Genomic DNA, 21,141 nt, shown 5'->3' with positions numbered 1-21,141 from the left:
CTGTGAAATAGAGTTACAAAGCTTTCATGTTTGATTTTCAGTCATATAGTGTACATTTCCACCACCAATGTCCCCAGTATCCTCCCCCGCCAATTTCACCCCTCCCCCTGCCTCTATGGCAGACAATTTTCCTCTTACTCTCTCTCTACTTTTGGGCATTATAGTTTGCCATACAGATACTGAAAGGCCATCATAAGAGAAAATTTTGTTGCCATTGCCTTTTGGCTTTATGTTGAGTTTTGTTTTTGTTTGTTTGGGGGCCACAGCCAGTAGTGCTTAGCGCTCCTCCTAACTTCACATTTGAGGATCTCTCCTATTAGTGCTGAGGAGACCAGGAAGTGTTGGAGATCAGGTCAGAAGACCAGGTCAGGGTCAAGACAAGTACCTTAACACCTGTAATAACTTTCGGGCAAGGTTTAGTTACTTCATGTATGTGTGCTAAGTAAACCAACAAGAGGCTTATGTGCTTAATTCTAATTTCCATCTCCCTGTCTGGTTTATTTTTTTCTATACTTACTAAACTCACAGAGAAAATGTATAATTGATTATTAAATTAGTTTTCCACTCTTTGTAAACATGTCCCCTAATATGCCTTCAGATTAAAAAAAAAAAGAAGAAGAACATGGGACCAAGTTCCACACAGATCACAGATCACAGATCATCCTGTTATTGGTTGATTGCCTCGAGCAGGCCCCAGTAATGTCTCCTTCATCCTAGCCCTGAGATTATATTCAAGGCTCTTTAGGAGAATGAGACCCATCATTGTTACTGGTATTTTGCATATTGGGTACGCCACGGGGAGTTTGCCAGACTCTGCCGTGTGGGCAGGCTACATTCGGTAACCTGCCAGTTTGTCCAAAGTAGGAATGAGGTAATAAGATGTCAAAATAAGATGTCCGGGAGCTGGTTTTTATAGTCTCTGAGTCTTGGCCGTTGATGGGATTACACGGCGCCAGGGGGCCAGGTGGTGGGTGTGACCCCCGCCTACTGGAATTTGGAGGATCTGGATGGAAGATGCTCGACTCCAATCCGAGTAGGCTTGGAGGTCTCGGCCCCGGAACCCGCGTGGCTTTGTCCCTCTGCCAGTACTTTCATGTGTGCGGAGAGTGGTCTCAGCATGGTGGTGGCTGGTCCTGGAGGTCTTCGGCTGCTGGAGCCCCGGTCGGAGCGGGGAGGAAAGCTCGACCTGCTCCCCTCCAAGGGGTCCCGGCGAGGGACACCCAGGCGCGGGGGCAAAAGACTGCACTGTTCTCGTCCGGGATCTGGATTTTATAGTCTCTGAGTCTTGGCCGCTGATGGGATTACATGGCGCCAGGGGGCCAGGTGGTGGGTGTGATCCCTGCCTACTGGAATTTGGAGGATCTGGGTGGAGGATGCTCGACTCCAATCCGAGTAGGCTTGGAGATCTCGGCCCCGGAACCCACGTGGCTTTGTCCCTCTGCCGGTACCTTCAGGTGTGCGGAGAGTGGTCTCAGTATGGTGGTGGCTGGTCCTGGAGGTCTTCGGCTGCCGGGGCCCTGGCCAGGGCCGGGAGGAAAGCTCAACCCGCTCCCCTCCAAGGGGCCACTGCGAGGAATAGCCAGGCGCTGGGGCAGGAGACTGCGCTCTTCTCCTCCGGGAGCTGGTTTTTATAGTCTCAGAGTCTTGGTTTTTATAGTCTCAGAGTATTAACAATTTGTAACAGCATCAGTGCTACTAAATATTCCTATTGATGGTTTTTATAGTCTCAGAGTCACACCCACCAACTGGCCCCCTGGCGCAGTGTAATCCCATCAGCGGCCAAGACTCTGAGACTATAAAAACCAAGTTCCACATTTGGCAAAATTATTTTTGATCCAGTTTGGAATTCATCTAATTCATTTCTGCTTTCTTCCAGTAGATCTGCCTTCCTCATTCAGCACATAACCCCAGTGTTCTATTGTACGAGTTAAACTTTCTCTTGATTGCCTTACCCTAAAATCCTTCAGTAATTTCCATTATTTTTTCAATAAATTCATTGGTATATTATTAATATGAGAAAGAATACATACTCTAATTAGTTTTCTTCCTTTATTCATCTACTTGATATGTGCATCATAAAACATCTTGTCTGATTTTCTCAGTAAGATAGTGTCAAAAACATCTCTTCTAAGTCAAATTTTAACTTTTTTTCTTAAATTTCCAGAATCATATAGTGGAGTCCTTGGGAACCCCTTCAGAACCTTGGGTCATTTCTGTTTCTCTGGAAGGGACACCGGATTCAGTCCTGAGAGGTAGGTGACATTCTAGAGATCATTTACTGTTTCATCTGAACAACAACCAAAAAAGTAACTATTAACAATTTGTAACAGCATCAGTACTACTAAATATTCCTATTGATGAAGAAGAGTTCTCTTCATCAAAAAAAAAAGAGAACTCCCAGAATGACCACCAACTGGGAACTCTTTGGTACTATTGCGGCAACATGGGAAGATGCCATTGTTGACAACATTGACGAGGAATACGATCGACTGGTTCAGCACCTCCATGAATGTGCGAGGAACGCCAAGAGAGAGATAGCCACAAAAAGTCGTCTATCTTCGAAAACTCTTGAGCTAATTCGCCAGCGTGGTTTGGCGCATGCCTCAGGCAACCGCAAGCTAACGTCCGAGCTTGCAAAGCAGTGCAGAGATGCGATCAAGGAAGACCTCAAAGAGAGAAGAGCAGAAGTACTGGTAGATGCGGCAGAAGCCGGGAAAAGTATTCGTAAGGCCCGCCTGTCCTTCGACAACTATAAGACCAAGATGACTGCCCTCCGACGTCCTGATGGATCCATCACATCCTCCAGAACGGCAATGGAGAAGATTATCCATGACTTCTACTCAAATCTCTTCGATAGCCATGTCCACTTGCCAACATACCAAATTCCACAGGATGGGTATGTGGTTCCCAACGTTCTCCCCTCCGAAATCCGACACGCCATTTCGTCAGTAAAGAAACAAACAGCACCCGGCCCAGACAAGGTCAGACCTGAACACCTGAAGAACCTGCCGTCAGTACTCATCAATACACTGGCTCGGCTCTTCACTCGCTACCTGTCTGAATGCAAAGTTCCGTCCCAATGGAAAACCAGCAGGACCGTACTACTGTTCAAGAAGGGAGACATCCATGACATTGGCAACTATCGCCCGATCTGCCTATTGTCTGTCATCTACAAGTTGTTCACTCGAGTCATCCTGAATAGGATTGGCAGAACATTAGATGAAGGACAACCATGCGAGCAAGCAGGGTTCCGCAAAGGATTCAGCACCATCGACCATATCACACAATAACAAAGCTCATTGAGGTTTCTCGGGAGTTCAAGATGCCGCTATGCTTAATGTTCATTGATTTAAAGAAGGCCTTTGATTCTGTTGAGATGGAAGCGGTCATTGAAGCCCTAGCCAATCAGGGCATTCAAGCCCAATACATCAGGATCCTCCGTGAGCTCTATTGCGGATTCACTACCAGGATCTCACCATTCTACAAAGAAGTGATCATTGATGTCAAGAGAGGGGTGCGGCAGGGTGATACCATTTCACCGAAACTCTTCAGTGCCACCCTCGAGAACATCATGCGACGATTAGAATGGGAAGGAATGGGAGTGAAGATAGATGGTCGGCAATTACACCACCTCCGCTTTGCTGATGACATTGTTTTAATAACACCAAACATCAGCCAAGCGGCACAAATGCTGGCCGACTTTGACCGTGAGTGTGGAAAGGTAGGACTACAGCTGAATCTTACGAAGACAATGTTTATGAGAAACAGCCTTGTTCCTGACGCCCCATTCGCTCTCAATGGAACGACCATCTCCGAATGCAACAGCTATGTGTACCTAGGTCGAGAGGTCAACATGACAAATGACCTGGCACCCAAGCTGCGCAGGAGGAAGAGAGCGGCTTGGAACGCTTTCAAGAACGTCGAAGAAATAGCTAAGAGGACGAAGAACCTCCGGCTCCGGGCACATCTCTTTGATTCCACTGTTCTTCCTGCATTAACATATGCCTCAGAGACCTGGGCCCTACGCAAACAAGATGAGAACGCCATTCAGGTCTCCCAAAGAAGAATAGAAAGAGCTATGCTTGGAATATCACGTTTCACTCAAATGAGAGAACGAATCCGGAGTTCTGACATCCGTCGACGATCAAGGATCAGGGACGCTGTCTCATTTGCCAAGGTGTCGAAAATCAGATGGGCTGGTCACGTAATGAGATTTAAAGACGACCGTTGGACTAGAGCTGTTACTGATTGGATTCCACGGGATGTCAAGAGACCGCGTGGCCGCCCACCTACCAGATGGTCAGACTTCTTCCTGAAGATCATGAACGATCGGTTTGAGGCCCTTCATGTTCCCAGAGCGAACAGATGCCATTGGGCTACACTAGCACGCGACAGGGACAAATGGAGACGTTACTGGCACCCACTCGAGCAAATCGACGACTAACGGGAAGTTAAGTGATTAAGTGATAAGTGATGAAGAAGAAATATTTAGTCCACACATGATCTTCAATGACAGTGTCTGTGATAAGGACAGAAACAAATTCCTCTTCTCTTCCCTTGCATGATGAAAGACTGTAATTTCATATCATGTACAAGATAATATAAGGAAAAGAGGATTGAATCAATGATTTGGTCTCCGTTCTGTTTTTCTGCAAACTACTCAGTATCCCTGAGACAAAATATTCTAGGTACTGGATCAAAGAGCGTAACGTCACTTCTATGGGGAAACAAAAACACACCCTCTCTTGATATTAAAAACAATATATGTGAAGAGCTGTCAGATGACTCCATGGCTGAGTGTCTACCTTGCAAGTATGAGGCCCTAAGTTTGATCCCTGATGCTGCCATATATGCAAATCCCTCTTGGCAGTTCTGCTCTCTCAACTCCCAAAACCTCAAGTAAAGTCTGACTACACAGACAGGAGTGTGTGAGCTCCACAACTACAATGTGTGAGTGAAACCCGTGCTGATCATCGCAACATAAAACATGTGAGCGCTGTGCCAGGAGTGCAAATTTTAGCATGTGTGCAAGCATCACAATGAGTCCTAGGAAGCACAGCTGAAATGTGTCTGAGCAACATACACGCACTAAGGGAATGGCACTCTGGCAAGTCTCACATCCAGTTGTGTGAGCACAACAGCTAAGCATGTGTGTAAACCCTGTTCATTTGCAACAACATCAACAGAGGAAAAGGAGTGGGAAGAAAACAGGTAAATAATATAGCACTGTCCACTGTAGCACTGTTCTCCCGTTGTTCATCAATTTGCTTGAGGGGGCACCATTGTGAGACCTACTGTTGCTGTTTTTGGCATATCGCCATGGGGAGCTTGCCAGACTCTGCTGTGTGGGCGGGGTACTCTCGGTAGCTTGCCAGGCTCTGTGAGAGGGATGGAGAAAATGAACCCGTATTGTTTGCATTCAAGGTGAACACCCTACCCGTTGTGTGATTGCTCCAACCCAGGTAAATACTATGATAGAAAATGAAAAGGACCCAGACCCTACCTCTTCTCCAGAACTCATTTTCTCCTCTCCCTATATTATGTCCATATTTTTGATCCTCCCCTATCCTAGTGATTAATCCAAGTACACCTCTTAACTTTACACTGGCTCGGCTCTTCACACGCCACCTGTCTACCTGAATGTAAGGTTCTGTCCCAATGGAAAGCCAGCAGGACTGTACTACTGTACAAGAAGGGAGACATCCACAACATTGGCAACTATGGCCCGATCTGCCTGTTGTCTGTTGTCTACAAGCTGTTCATCCTGAATAGGATTGGCAGAACACTAGATAAAGGACAACCATGCGAGCAAGCTGGGTTCTGAAAAGGATTTAGCACAAACGACCATATTCACATGATAACCAAGCTCATTAAGGTTTCTCGGGAGTTCAAGATGACCCTCTGTCTAACGTTCATTGATTTAAAGAAGGCTTTTAATTTTGTTGAGACTGAAGTGCTCATCGAGGCCCTAGCCAAATGTCAATGTCAATACATCAGGATCGTTCCTGCTGTATGATCACTCCAGCCCAGGTAAATACTATGATAGAAAATGAAAAGGACCCAGAAACTACCTGGTCTCCAGAACCAGGATCAAAAATATGGACATAAAATATGGACATCAGGGCATTCTATGTCAATACATCAGGATCCTCCATGAGCTGTTTTGCAGATTCACTACCAGGATCTCACCATTCTACAGGGAGGTGATCATTGATGTCAAGAGAGGGGTTCGGCAGGGTGATACCATTTCACCAAAACTCTTCAGTACCACCCTTGAGAATGACATGCATGCGATGACTGGAATGGGAAGGGGTGGGAGTGAAGATAGACAGTTGGCAACTACATCACCTCCTCTTTGCTGATGACATTGTTCTAATAACACCAAACATTAGCCAAGCGGCACAAATGCTGACCAACTTTGACCATGCATGTGGAAAGGTCAAATTATAGCTGAATCTCACGAAGACAATGTTTATGAGAAATGGTCTCGTTCCTGATGTTCCATTCACTTTCAACGAGATGAACATCTCCGAAAGCAACAGTTATGTGTACCTAGGTTGAGAAGTCAACATGACGAATGACCTGGCACCTGAGTAGCGCAGGAAGAAGAGAGCACCTTGGAATGTTTTCAAGAACATCGAAGAAATAGCTAAGAGGATGAAGAACCTCCGGCTCCAGACACATCTCTTTGATTCCACTGTTCTTCCTGCATTAACATACGCCTCAGAGACCTGAGCCCTACGCAAACAGGATGAGAACGCTATCCGGGTCTCCCAAAGAGGAAGCGAAAAAGCTATACTTGGAGTATAATGCTTCACTCAAATGAGAGATAGAATCCGGAGTTCCCCGCTCTGTCGATGGTCAAGAATCAGGGAAGCTGTCTTGTTTGCCAAGGCATCGAAAATCTGATGGGTTGGACACGTAATGAGATTTAGAGACGACTGCTGGACTAGAGCCATTACCGACTGGATTCCACGATGTGTCAAAAGATCGCATGGTCGCCCAACTATGAGATGGTCAGACTTCTTCATTAAGACCCTGAACAATTGGTTTGAGGCTCTTCGTGTTCCTAGAATGAGCAGATGCCATTGGTATACATTAACATGTGACAGGGATGAATGGAGATGTTACTGGTGCCAGCTCGAGCAAATCAATGAATAACAGGATGTCAAGTGAGTGATCAAGTGACCTCTTAACTTCATTTTCTTTCCCTGGGACTTGTAAGAAATCAAAAATTGATGTTATTTTAAATGCAGATTCTAAGACTTGTACCTAAGGAAGTTTGATTACGTATTTTTCAGAGAACCGAGGATATCTGGCCCAGAAAAAAAAGCATACACAACATGATTTTAATGGGAAGCGATATTTTACAATTATAAAATCTTAATTATCTTACTGAACAATGAAAATCCCTTGAGATAAAACTTATTCAACATCATGCTGAATGAAATGAGTCAGAAGGAGAGGGACAGATACAGAATGAATGCATTCATTTTTGGTGGATAAAAAATATATAGTAGAAGACTAATATCCATGGCCAGGAAAAAAGGGTTAGGAGGACTGGTTAATGGTTAGAACCAACCACAAGTGTGTGTGGGGCTGAAGGTAGGTAAGATAGAGAAGAGACCTGTATGACAATAATTGGTGGGAATGACCATGCTGGCCAAGATCTGAGGGTTAAAAGTAGGTAAAGGGATATTCTCGATATTGCAAACCACAATGTCAAAAAGGAGAGAGAAGAGAGATAGAGGAAGAGGAAGAGGAGGAGGAAGAAGAAGAAGAAGAAGAAGAAGAAGAAGAAGAAGAAGAAGAAGAAGAAGAAGAAGAAGAAGAAGAAGAAGAAGAAAAGAAGAAGGAGAAGGAGAAGGAGAAGGAGAAGGAGAAGAAGAAGAAGAAGAAGAAGAAGAAGAAGAAGAAGAAGAAGAAGAAGAAGAAGAAGAAGAAGAAGAAGAAGAAGAAGAAGAAGAAGAAGAAGAAGAAGAAGAAGAAGAAGAAGAAGAGTGCCTACCATAGACACAGGCAGGGGTTGGCCGGGGGGAGGGGGAGTGATGGAGGGAACCTGGGGACAATGGTGCTGGGAAATGTATACTGGTGGAGGGATGGGTGTTGGAATACTGTATGACTTAAATACAATCATTAACAGCTTTGTAAGGGCATATCTCACAGTGATTCAATAAAAAGATTAAAAAAAAACCAAAGACATAATAAGAAGTTCCTCTAGTATACTAGTGTCATAGCTTATACGTTAGAAACTCCAACGGATAATTATGACATTGTATTGTTTTTTCTTGTCTTTGGGAACACAAAACGTTTGCAGACAGGTAGATCCTTTAAAAAATATGGAAGCAACTTTACCTTTTGGTAATTTAGTTACTGAGATAGCAATTAAGTCTAAAGCTCCCTGGGTTAAAATCTTAAGGAAAGAGGACATCCCCAAATTGTTCCTTTTATAAATTTGAAGGAAAAAAAGATAAGGTAAAGTTAGACCAGAAAGAAAGGTGATTAAACAAACTTATTCAGGGTTGGCCAATGTGGAAGTTAAACACCAAACTGGCACTGGATGTTGTTGATTGCATGATACCATTTTACATTGTCTGTTCGAATGCTGTTATTTTGTACATTCCTCAAAATCTTTAAGTTGTGGCTGGCATTGTAACATGGAAAATGGATTAGATTTCACCTATGGTCAAAAAACAACATAGTAGCATCAAAAAATATATAGCACCCACTCTGCCATGTCATCTTCTGATTTCTAGAGCCACCTGCCTTTGTCTCTGCTCCAGATTTTACCAATATCCTGTACCTTCTCTATATTTTTTGATGTCTTTAAGTTTATGTCATTGCTTTTTTTTACCTTCTCTATACTTTAAACTTTACACACATCCTCTGCCTTACACTCAGTCCATACCTGTAAATTGCCTGTCAAGCTGAGCAATAGAATACCATAAATCTGGTGGATTTTAACAATAGAGATTATCTAGGAAGCAAGGAATGTGAAGTGGAGCAAGGAAAGACTCTTTCACAAATGGTGCTGGCAAAACTGGACAGCTACATATAAAAAAATGGGCTCAGACCTCTACTCAACACCATGCACAAAATTCAGATCAAAATGGGTTAAGCACCTCAACATCAGACCAGAATCCATAAGATACATTGAAGACAATGTTGGCAAAACCCTCCACAACATTGAAGCTTCAAAGATGACACACCAATGACAATGCAAGTAGAAGCAGAGATAAACAAATGGGACTAACTTAAACTAACAAGCTTCTGTATCTCAAAAGAAACAGTGACCAGAATACAAAGACAGTCTACAGAATGAGAAAGAATATTCACTCAATATCCATCTTATAAGGGCTTGCCATCAAGGATTTACAAGTTACTGGTTGAATTTACAGGAAGAAAATATCCAATCCTATCAGAAAATGGGATGATGAAATGAAATTTTCTCAAAGAAGAAATCCGAATGGGCCAAAAGGCACATGAAAAATATGCTCTTCATCACTAAACATCAGGTAGATGCAGATTAAAACAACAAGGAGATATCACCTCATAACACAGAGAATGGCCCACATCCAAAAACACAAAAGCAACTGGTTTGGCATGGATGTGGGGAGAAAGGGCCTCTTCTTCACTGCTGGTGGGAATGCTGACTGGTTTAGACCTTTTGGAAAACAGTATGGACGTTTCTCTAAAAATTGAGCTCTCATTTGACCCAGCAATACCACTGCTGGGAATACATCCTAGAGATACAAATAAAGCTTACTAGAATTGACATCTGCAATCATATATTTATTGCAGCACTGTTTACAATAGCCAGAATCTGGAAAAAATCCCGAGTGTCCGAGAACAGATGACTGGCTAAAGAAACTTTGATACATCTACACAATGGAATACTATGCAGCTGTTAGAAAAGATAAAGTCATGAAATTTACATACAAGTGGTACAATATGGAGAGTATCATGCTAAGTGAAATGAGTCAGAAAGAGAGGAACTGACATAGATAAGGACTGCACTCATTTGTGGAATATAAAGTAACAGAATGGGAGACTAACATCCAAGGATAGTAGATATAAGACCAGGAGGATTGCTCCATGGCTTGGAAGCCAGCCGCACATGCTGGGGGAAAAGGCAGCTCAGACAGACAAGGGACCACTAAGTAAAGGATACTTGGAAGGTCTACTCAGGATGCAACATGTATGCTGAAAGTAGACTATAGACCGAACATGATGGCCACTTAATACCTGCATTGCAAACCATAAGACCCAAAAGGAGAGAGAAAAAGAGTAAAAGGGCATGATTCTTCCACAGAGGTGGGGGAAGGAGGGGTGGGAAGGGGAGGGGAGAGGGATACTGGGAACATTGGTGGTGGAGAATGGGTACTAATGGAAGGATGGATACTCGATCATCCTAACTGAAACGTAAACACGGAAGTTTGTAAGTCTGTAACTGTACCTCATGCCTCACGGTAATTCCTTGAAAAACAAAAACTGCCACTGTCACTGTCCTCCCATTGTTATCGATTTGCTTGAGCGGGCCCAGTAACTTCTCCATTGTGAGACTTCTTATTACTGTGTTTGGCATATCGAATACGTAGCTTAAAACAAACAAACAAAAAAAACAAACAAAAACAATAGAGATATATTACAGTTTTAGAGACTAAGAAGTACAAGTTTCCCCACAAAGTCAGTGTCTGTTGAGAGCTGGTTAACTGGCTCATCGACATCCTTCTTTCACATGGCAGAAGTGGTTAGGCAACTCTCTGTGATCTCCTTCAATAGGGCATTGAACATTTCAAAGGCTCTGCCCCATCACCCTCCAAAGGCAGCACCTGAAAATACATGATATTGGACAATATGCTGCAGCATATGAATTCTGGAGTAGCAGAACCATGCAATATATAGCAATAGCTCATCCCTACCCAGTATGTGATTCATGCTCCATGCCTTACATATTCAGTTTTTGTAAAAGTGAAAAGAATGTGATAAAATACACATCATAAAACTTATTCTAGGGGCTGGAGAGATAGCACAGCGGGTAGGGCATTTGCCTTGCACGCGGCCAACCCGGGTTTGATTCCCAGCATCCCATATGGTTCCCTGAGCACCTCCAGGAGTAACAACTGAGTGCAAAGCCAGGAGTAACCCCTGTGCATCGCCAGGTGTGAACCAAAAAGCAAAAAAAAAAAAAACCTTATAAATTTATTCTTTTAATTATTTTTGTATAAAGCTTTAAGGTAGGAATATGTACAGTTGTTCAGATTTCTTACCTTGTTTATATTCCATAACTTAGTTTTGAATCACTTCTAATAGTTGTCACCCTACTCCAAACCTTCATTATTTTTCATTCAGTCATCCTAAGGATATCATCGCCAACATATTGTGATCATACAACATACATGAGACATTAAACTTTTTGCTACATAATTTTGATATAATATCCTACCAATAGCAAGTAAAATGTTTGACTTGAACTAGTATGGTCACCAATGACCTTCTTTGGAAATTAAATTAGAAACGCTACGGAACTGACTGAAGTTTTCTTCCATTCATACTTTTTTTTTTACTGCCGTTATTGTGATGCTGAAAGATAGAGTAATTTTCTACAAGTGAAAAATGCTTTAAGTATATTTTCTCCCAAGACTTTTGGCCTGTTGCTGCAGAATATAATGTCTTATTTTGGTGGGGTAGGGGAACACCCAGAAGTACTCAGTGCTTACTCCAGGCTCCGTGCTCAGGGATCATTCCTGGCTGACCAGATATCAAACCTGGGTTGGCTGCTTGCAAGAAAAGCACCCTACCTGATCTACTATTACTCCAAAATAATTTTATCAAATAAAAAGTTGATCATTATAATTCTAACTCTTGTAAATAGAAAATATTTTTTTTTTATTTTTTGAGATTTTCTGAGTGTCAAGCTACCGAGAGTATCTTGCCCGCATGGCAAAGCCTGGCAAGCTCCCTGTGATGTATTCAATATGCCAAACACAGTAACAACAAAGTCTCACAAGGGAGACGTTACTGGGCCCGCTTGAGAAAATCGATGAACAACGGGAGGACAGTGACAGTCTGAGTGACAATATTTATATAACTAAAGATAATTTTCTGTGAACACTGGGAATGAAATGAAATACTGTTTGCTAATGGATCAAAGTATAATAAATTTGAGCAATGATTATCCACAAGGGAAGATGTTTCTGAATCTGTGCATACTTCCAAAGGAAATGGTTGTTTATATGGGTAAATGGGGGATGGTGTGACCTTTTTCAAATTGCCTTTTGCAAGAATGGTCATCCATCTTGGCCTGTCCAACAGTAAATCATTTCCTTAAATCATTTTCAGTATCAATCAAGCAATATTAATAGGGCAACGTCGATAAGGCACATTACCACTAAACTGTTATATGATAGTTATAAAGATGTACAAAGATAAGTTAATAAGGAAAATTAACCTTTGGTTTTCTAAAACTAAATTTAATGTAGAGTAATTTGCCTTGCACAAGGCCTACCTGGCCAACCCGGGTTCGATTCCTCCGCCCCCCTTGGAGAGCCCAACAAGCTACCAAGAGTATCTCCCCTGCACGGCAAAGCCTGGCAAGTTACCTGTGACATATTCAATATGCCAAACATAGTAACAAGAAGTCTCACAATGGTGACGTTACTGGGCCCACTCGAGCAAATTGATGAACAATGAGAGGACAGTGACAGTGACATTGTGATGCTGGTACTTCTGGCATTGCAGTCCAGGGATTCATATCAAGCATGTTCTTTGTCCCTTCCACTATGTCTTTAGCGCAAATTACATATGTCATGTACTGGGGAAGAAATTTTGTATAGTTTCCTGTTTTCAGATTGCCCATGGGACCCGATCAACAAACTTCATATGATTGAAAGTATTTCTTAAAGTCATCATGAAATACTTCTCCTTAATTTCAGAAAATAATGTAGACAAAATAGTTTGGTATGAATTACTTAACTTACCCTAAGTATTTCCTAGAGAAATGCAAAACAGCAGCATTAAATTTTTATCTATATGTCTAGTCTGTGTCTCCCCTCTTGAAATTTAACTCCATGTGTTTCTGTTTCCGTGGATCCAACTCAGCCCAGAAGATGTTACGTTTGACTGGCTAAAATGTTGATCTATATGCCCTAAATGTTGATCTATAGGCTGGAGCGATAGCAGAGCGGGTAGGGCGTTCGCCTTACAAGCGGCCAACACGGCCGACCCGAGTTCGATTCCTCCGCCCCTCTCGGAGAGCCCGGCAAGCTACCGAGAGTATTCGATATGCTAGACACAGTAACAACAAAGTCTCCAATGGAGACGTTACTGGGCCCGCTCGAGCAAATCGGTGATCAACGGGAGGGCCTTTACCTTTACCTTTATATGCCCTAAGACAGTTATGTAAAGAGCATTCCAATTCTTTATTATAGATCTAAAATCGTTTCCAATATTTTTAACTAAAAACTCCCAATAGTAATATCATAACAGTTTGCTAATATCATGAGAGGAGTTCTTGCGGGGGGGGGGGGGGGTATTTGGGGAAGGTATTTTAGAAACCAGACAGCCCCGGGCTGCATCAGGTAACATCCCTGCTAGTTGCATGCTTGATTTCAATCTTCCTTCAAGCCAAGCACCCCTTCTCCGCCCAGGTTCCACTGCATTGTCTCTACCAGCTTGATCAGAGAGCCTGTCAATAGCATTTGTCTATTTTACAATTGCCATTTACAAGGCTATGCTGAACCCTGGAGTAATGTACTGTATTTGGCAGCAATTGCTTTTGGGCACATATGCTTCAAATCTGAGAATTTCATAGATAGATATGGGAATCTTTGTAGAGATCTCTGAGGCAAGCTGGTATTTAACGCAAAAGCAAACCCATTTGGAGCTAAAGCACTTTCCATTAGGCAGCTTGGCGGCTGTTCTACGAGGCAGACTCACTGTGCTCGACGGACACATTTCGATTAAATGCTGCTTTGTATTCCTCCAAAGATGGGAACAATAAGGACGTTTGTCAAAGGAAAAACTGCAGCAAACGATTTCATGTTGAACATCTGTACTCTGCGGTTCATTGTTTGCAAGAGTTTATTGACCATAATTTTGATGCATATAGGTTTTAAAGAGTATAAACTGCATTTATCTTGGGCGCCTATCATTTATTTGAGTCTTGGCTTATTTATTTCCCTTTTTCTGGGCATTTTATTTATTTTGAAACTTTGAAGGGATGAAGAAAAAGATGTTTCCCAAAAAGGAAGTTTTAGTGAGTTCTGCAAAATTGATGAGGACTCTCTTTCCACAAAAACGATTTAAGCAATTGAATTGAAAAATGTTTCACATTAAGCATATTATATCTTTACAATACCTATAAGCTCTAAACATCTCAAAAACAGTTTATAAACTTTAAGATCCCTCTCTTAACCCATTGTCCTTCATACTAATCATAGTGATATTTCCAGAATAAAATACAGAGGCTGTCAATTGGAAAGGAAGTTAACGGTAGCAAATTCAGAAACTTAATAACATCCTTGTGTATATTATCTAGAGTTATTGGATGGTCTACTAAGAAATACGTGAACTTTCTTCTTGCATATTACAAAGGAAAAACATAACCTAAGCATGCCATGCTTCAAATTTAGATCAGTCATGATTTGATTTATTGATGTTGTCTACGTCTACTGATGTAACTCTGTTAGCATATAAACTATGGATTTGTGGACAAGAGGAAAGACAAAGACTAGAAACTGTCCATCTGAAAAGATGATAATAGATATGAGATATTTGGGAATGAATAGTCCATGTAGAGTCTGGGTGGAGAATTGAAATTGGGAAGATTTGATGTCTAGCCCCATTACCAAGTAAGTTAAACTTTCATGAACTTATTTCTTAATTTCTAATACACAAATCATGGTATATATTATAGATCATTTTTACATCTATATATAAAGTAGTATAGGCACTGTAAGTTTTCTATGCATGTCAGATGTTATTATTATTCTATTCAGTATTGGATTGTCTATGTCTAAGACTTGTCTAAGTAAAACTTGATGGATTTGATTTAGTAAAATCTATTTTGTTCTTCTGACGTAGAGTTGTCTCTCATCACAGAAGAAGAAAGAAAGAACTCTTGAGTAGGTCACTAACATCTACTTTTTGTTTCGTGTTTATTTGTAGGGTGTACTCAGGCAGAAACTCGAGATGGTTATGTGAGCTTCTCCGACTTGGCAGTTTTGATCTCTGGGTCAAACTGGCATTTTATTTTCACTGTCACTTCCCCTCCAGGTAATTTCAGCAGAGTGTGTTTTTATGACCTGTTTCTGTCTTTCTTTTTCCAAATCCCTTATCCCTGATAATTGGAATAGCTACCATCGTGAATAAGAAGCTGTTATACTTTAGCAAAAATATTCACTTGGTTAGGCCATTAAGATGTGAAAAGCAGGAATGAACTCGTGTAGAATCTGAGTCTGGAGGTGGGATGCGGTAGTGTAGATAAAAAACTTAACCATGACGTTGTAGAGTACATTAGATAAATATTAATAAAATACGTTTTTTTCTAATAAAAGAAAATCCTGAAAGGTAAAAATACAAATGTCTATTTGCTCTAATTGTTAGAATTTTGTTTCATTGTTCTTATGAGTTTTATTTTTATTGCGGAGTCAGAGAGATAGGATAGCAGGGAAGGTGCTTGCCTTTCACATGGTTAACCCAGGCATCCCATATGGTCCCTCCAAGCTTACAGGAGTGAATCCCTGAGCACAGAGCCAGGAGTAAGTCCTGAGCACAGCTGGGTGGGGCCAAAATCACAATTAAAAATATCAATTGTTTATGATATTAGTTGACGTATTTGATTAGAGACTATTAGAAATATTTATTTTTATATTAATTAGGATATTAATTAGAAAAAAGATAATCTGTAAGAGTTTTAGAATATTGCAAATTATATATTTTTTTGTGTTTTATTTTCTTTTTTGAGTCTTACCTGGCAGTACAAAGGGCTGACTACTGGCTTTGCTTCAGTGGTGCCTTGGGGGTCACATGGGTCTGTGGATCTAATCTGGGTTATTTACATGCAAGGCAAGTGCCCTGACTGCTATAGTATTGTTCCAGTTCTTAGATTATTCACGATCAGGATCATCCTGTTGTTCGTCGATTTCGAGCAGGCCCCAGTAACGTCTCCTTCTTCCTAGCCTTGAGATTTTAAAAGAGCCATTTCAATGCTCTTTCAGGATTAGGAGGATGAGACCCTTCATTATTACTGGAATTGGGCATATTGAGTACGACATGGGAAGTTTTCCAGACTCTGCGGTGCAGGCAAGATACTTTTAGTAGCATGCCAGGTTCTCCAAAGGAAAACTGAGATAATAAGATGTCGGGAGCTGGGTTTTAAATTCTCTGCATCTTGGTCATTGATGGGACCAACCTGGCACTGGCGGCAGCTGGTGGGTGAGACGCCTACTACTGGAAGATGGGGGGTCTGTGTGGAGAAGGCCCAGTCCCAATCCGAGTAGGCTTGGAGACCTCAGCCCTGGGACTCGCATGCCTGGGTTCCTCTGTCAGTTCTTTCATGCATGAGGCCCATCCGGACGTGTGGAGAGTGGTCCCAGATTATTAGATTATTAAAATTTATAAATATTTTGTTTGGGGGCCACATTCAAAAATGCTAAATTCTACTCCTCGAGTGGTGCTCAGGAGATCTTGTAATGCCAGGAATAGAATCCAGGACTCCCACTTGCTATCACATACTCCACCCGTTTGATTTGTCTCCTACCCGGATTAACATCTTATCTTTGCGTCTTTTCCTGGTCTATTGCTCTCCCAGAGAAAGTTAACTATCTTCATCCAAAAACTTGTTATTTTAACAGCAGAGGCATAATGCTTGTTTCTCTACTGTTAAATAATATATTGTTTATATGATCTATGAGTAAATTCTATATATGACCTAGTTCTTAACTAGACTAAAGTCACTGAAAAAAGCATTGAAACAAAATATTTTCCCTTCTAAGTATTCTTGAAATGTTTGCTTTATTGGTATATAATGTTATTCAATAAGTTTGTAGCCGGCAATATGTTAAACTTCTAAGCATATTAACCATTTGAAACACAACTTTCCCATTTCCAGGGAGGGTAGAACCTTTTATACAAATCCCATTTTCATGAGGGGTAGAACATGAGGAAATTGAAATTTAAATATAAGTAACCTTCCATACAGGAGTACAGAAAATACAATTTTGCTCTTCTATATTTTATTTAAGGATGGAATTCTGATACACAATTATCCACTTGGAAAAGATGATTTCAATATTGAATTCACAATTGTGATTTATCATAACCAAAGTCTAACTTCATAAGAGAGCATCTGAAAGAATTCTAAGAGTACTAAAAATCACATATGAATTGAAAAATAGATATTTGTAGTAATTTATTCATTTTGGTCAGGAAAGTTTGTCTGTTGTTTAAGACATGCGATTCTAAAGACAAGTTGAAGCCCAATAGTATACTTCTCAAAAGTAAAATATGAGACTTATGAAAATATTTAGTAAATATTTGTCAACAAATTAGTTAGCTCTTTAATAGAGACCCAAGAGGATTCCAAAGATAGTTTCAAGAGAAAGATATATATTAGATAACTAGGAAAAAACAGTCAAGTTTGTTAAATTGGACACAGATAAATAAAATGATAATCCCTGAGATTATATCTTAATTAGACAAAAATCACTTGCAGCTTAATTATCTTCTAAAAATTGATAAAAATTCGACCCTAATTAATATAAATATTTTACATATTTTATTATTAAATTATTAAATAATTTAAGTATTTTATTATAAATAATATTTTACAAATATTATTTTAAGGAATAGATTATAAAACTAAACGTAAGATATGATATAGGCATAAACATCTCAATGACATTTACAACTTTGAGGCAAGTTTTAGAGTTTATATTTAGTACTCTCTACTAGTTTTAATTTTAGGGTCCAATAATGGCACAGATGAGAAATCATCCTGGAAAGTTTTGAGAATCTTTTCTTAAATTACACCTAATAATTTTAAGTTCCAGTCTATGTGAAAAATCCAAGTTAGGAGATAGTGTTTGAAGAATAAAACAGAAACATTGATGGAGATGGAGCCGGAAAGATAATGAGATAGGTCACCTGCTTTGCCTTTTATCTCACCTGAGTATGATCCCATTATGAGACCCGATATGATCTCCTGAGCCCTGCCAGGGGTGATCTCTGAGTACTTAGCAAGCCCTAAGCACTGCCAGGTACAGTACAAAAACACTCCCCCCTCCAAAGAACCTAGAGAGACCTTCACTTCTGTGACTCCTTGTTGAAATTATACTGATTAACACTATAGAGCTTCAAAGTGATTCCTTTTATCCAGATATATTAATTTTGAGAGTTCTAGAATTATTTGGAAAATAATTCACACAATGATCATTCACTCATTCATTCATTCATTCACACAATGATCCAGGATATGGTCACTTTATTGCTTTCTGCATCAAGCTGATCTTCTTTAGAGAGATAAATATTTAGAGAAAGGAACACACCATTTCCCTTCTATTTTAATAAGATGGACATTGAGGAACTGCGAAGCTAAGTAGTTTTATCCAAGTATGTATGGGGTCCTCTTAAGTCTGGTGTATAGACTAATGCCATTCATTTCTCTACTTCTGAACTTCTAGACACACTCTCAAGGGGAACATGTAGCATTGATTGGCCACGTGTCTTTGTATATGCATCATCACATCCATGCTCTAGGCTGTGGTTCCCTAACCATTTCTTAGTCATTTTTACTTCAAGAGTTCTAATTGGGCTACTGCACTAAGAAAGAGACATACAAGGTGTCCCCAAAACCTAACCCAGGGAAATGCTTATAGATGCCATGCCTTTGCTGAAAAAAATAAAAGTTTATTATCTTCCAGAAATTCATTTGGCTTGCTCATCAGTTCACGGAGATCTCTTCCCAAATATCACCTCCACATGGATTTTTCTCTCTTTTTTTGCCATTCGGTCCACAACAACATCCCCAAACCTGTCCCTAGTGCAGTCATTCCCAGTCTTCTGATCTCACATCGGTCTTCACAGTACTTGTGTGTCTACTTATTTGTCTACTGCTTGTTTGCTCTGCCCCCTTCAGAACCTTAGTTCTGAAAAGGGACATGAATTCTTCTGCTGCCTTATGTCCTCAGGGCATAGGGGAAAACCTGGCACAGCACTTCATTGGCACAAATAAATGTGTTTATGAATAAGTATTGAAATTATGTCTGATTGCATTTAAAATGTTCTGCTGCTAAAAATATTTGAAGGCTGGTGGTTTCCACCCTTGGGCCCAAGTCGCTGCTTCAGGCTCATAAACTGATCCTCCTGGTTTCACCTTCTGTTATTATTTGGATTCTAAACACCTCTATGACCTAATATTTTATGTCTGCTATAGTAAGTGTCACTTCTCAGCTCAGAATTTTCCCTCTATAAAACCTCATTGCTTTTCGTAGTTAAGGACCTTTGGGACGATGTTACATCTCTACCAAAATTGTCTAAGATAGTTGTGGGCATCAGTCCCCAGACTGTTCAGTCAATCAGTCCCTGCATTAGTTCTTGAAACATCAATTGCCCTTTTCTTCTTTTTATCTATTTTGTAAGCCTTCAAAGCCCCTCTAAGATATTCCCTTCCTCTGGGATGCCCTTCCTCAGTCATATCAAGGGAAAATAAACTTCCAAAGCAATTCGCTTGCCTTATGCTGATGGTTCGTGGCATGCTCTAATTTGTATTACACACATTTGCTTGTAAAGTCTTATTTAATTTAATAGCTTGTAAATATCTTAAGAATGTGAACAGTTTCTTACCTACTTAACAAAGTAAGCAATCATTGTGAAGTCATTGGAGAATGGATAAGAGAATGAAGAATTTTGGTTTTACATTCGTGAATTACAAGTAAAGTCTATTTTCCGATTTCTGGGTTAGATTTAGCTAATTAAGAAACCCATAAAATGCAGCTAATTGACAACAAACAAGCCAAATGTGGCTCAAGCACAAGATGGACACACAGGAGAACCGTTTCTAGCTAATTTTGGTTATAGTAGCTTTGGGACCAAACCCACCTGAAGTGAACAGACTGAAGAGCTAACTAGGACTTCCAATCTAATTGTAAGGGTCATCCAAGGAAAAACACAGCAAAGAAAAACATGTTATTTCTTTGAGCTGAGAAAAAAATACTCTTTTTTTCCCTGGCCTATTCAGATGAACGCAGAGGTATGAGGGCTGATTAATTTTGAATGAACCACTTCAAAAATGCTGGTTATAATATATATATATATATTCAGGAAAATTTAAAAAATAATTATTTTTCATGAGGCTTAATTGACATATTATAAAATCTATGCATTTAAAATATAACAGTTGATATTTTAAACAATATAATGAATGTACCTATTACCTTCCAAATTATATACTGATTTAATCTTTAATTTTAAAAATAAATATACAATACATTTTATCATTTTGGGTTTTTTTATGAATTTAAATACATGTACAGATCCATGTGATTAAAACCATAATTAGGATAATAAACACTTCACAGAAAATATCCTTGTTGATTTTCTTCTGTTCTCACATAATCTTCTACCACTACTATTTAATTCCCTAACCACTGACTTATTCCTAATCATTTTTTTCATTTTTTCTGCAATATCATGTATGTGGAATAAATGGACATATATATATATATATATATATATTCCTTTAGAATGGACTCCTCTAACTTGGATAATGTTTTTAGTACTTTTTATTTCTTTATTTAATTTTATTATTATTATTATTATTATTTTATTGAGTCACCATGCAATACAATTACAAAGCCTTCATGTTTGGTTTGAGCTTCAACATACAATGATCGAACACCCATCGCTCCACCAGTGAACATTTTCCACCACCAATGTCCTCAGTATCCAGCCCCTCTCCTCAACCCGGATCAGTCCTCCTACTGCCTCTATGGCAGACAATTTCCCCAATACACCCTCTCTACCTTTGGGCATGATAGTTTGCTTGAATTTTCCCACCATTATTCAAGCCTGCCTATCAGGGACAGATAAATATATATATATATATATATATATATATATATATATATATATATACACACA

At 40.0% G+C, this 21,141-nt stretch overlaps 1 protein-coding gene across 1 annotated transcript in view; it reads left to right on the top strand.

The window, feature by feature from the left end:
• PKHD1 (PKHD1 ciliary IPT domain containing fibrocystin/polyductin) overlaps positions 1-21,141 on the top strand; it is a 579,380-nt gene that overhangs the window by 533,657 nt on the left and 24,582 nt on the right. The window contains exons 62-63 of the mRNA XM_056130637.1: positions 2,165-2,252; positions 15,169-15,276. Coding sequence (XP_055986612.1) covers positions 2,165-2,252; positions 15,169-15,276 — 196 coding nt within the window. The remainder of the gene's footprint in view (positions 1-2,164; positions 2,253-15,168; positions 15,277-21,141) is intronic.

Source organism: Sorex fumeus, unplaced genomic scaffold (genome assembly GCF_029834395.1).
Source record: "Sorex fumeus unplaced genomic scaffold, SorFum_2.1 ptg000080l, whole genome shotgun sequence".
Lineage (NCBI taxonomy): Eukaryota > Metazoa > Chordata > Mammalia > Eulipotyphla > Soricidae > Sorex > Sorex fumeus.
This window is presented reverse-complemented; position numbering and strand designations above follow the sequence as displayed.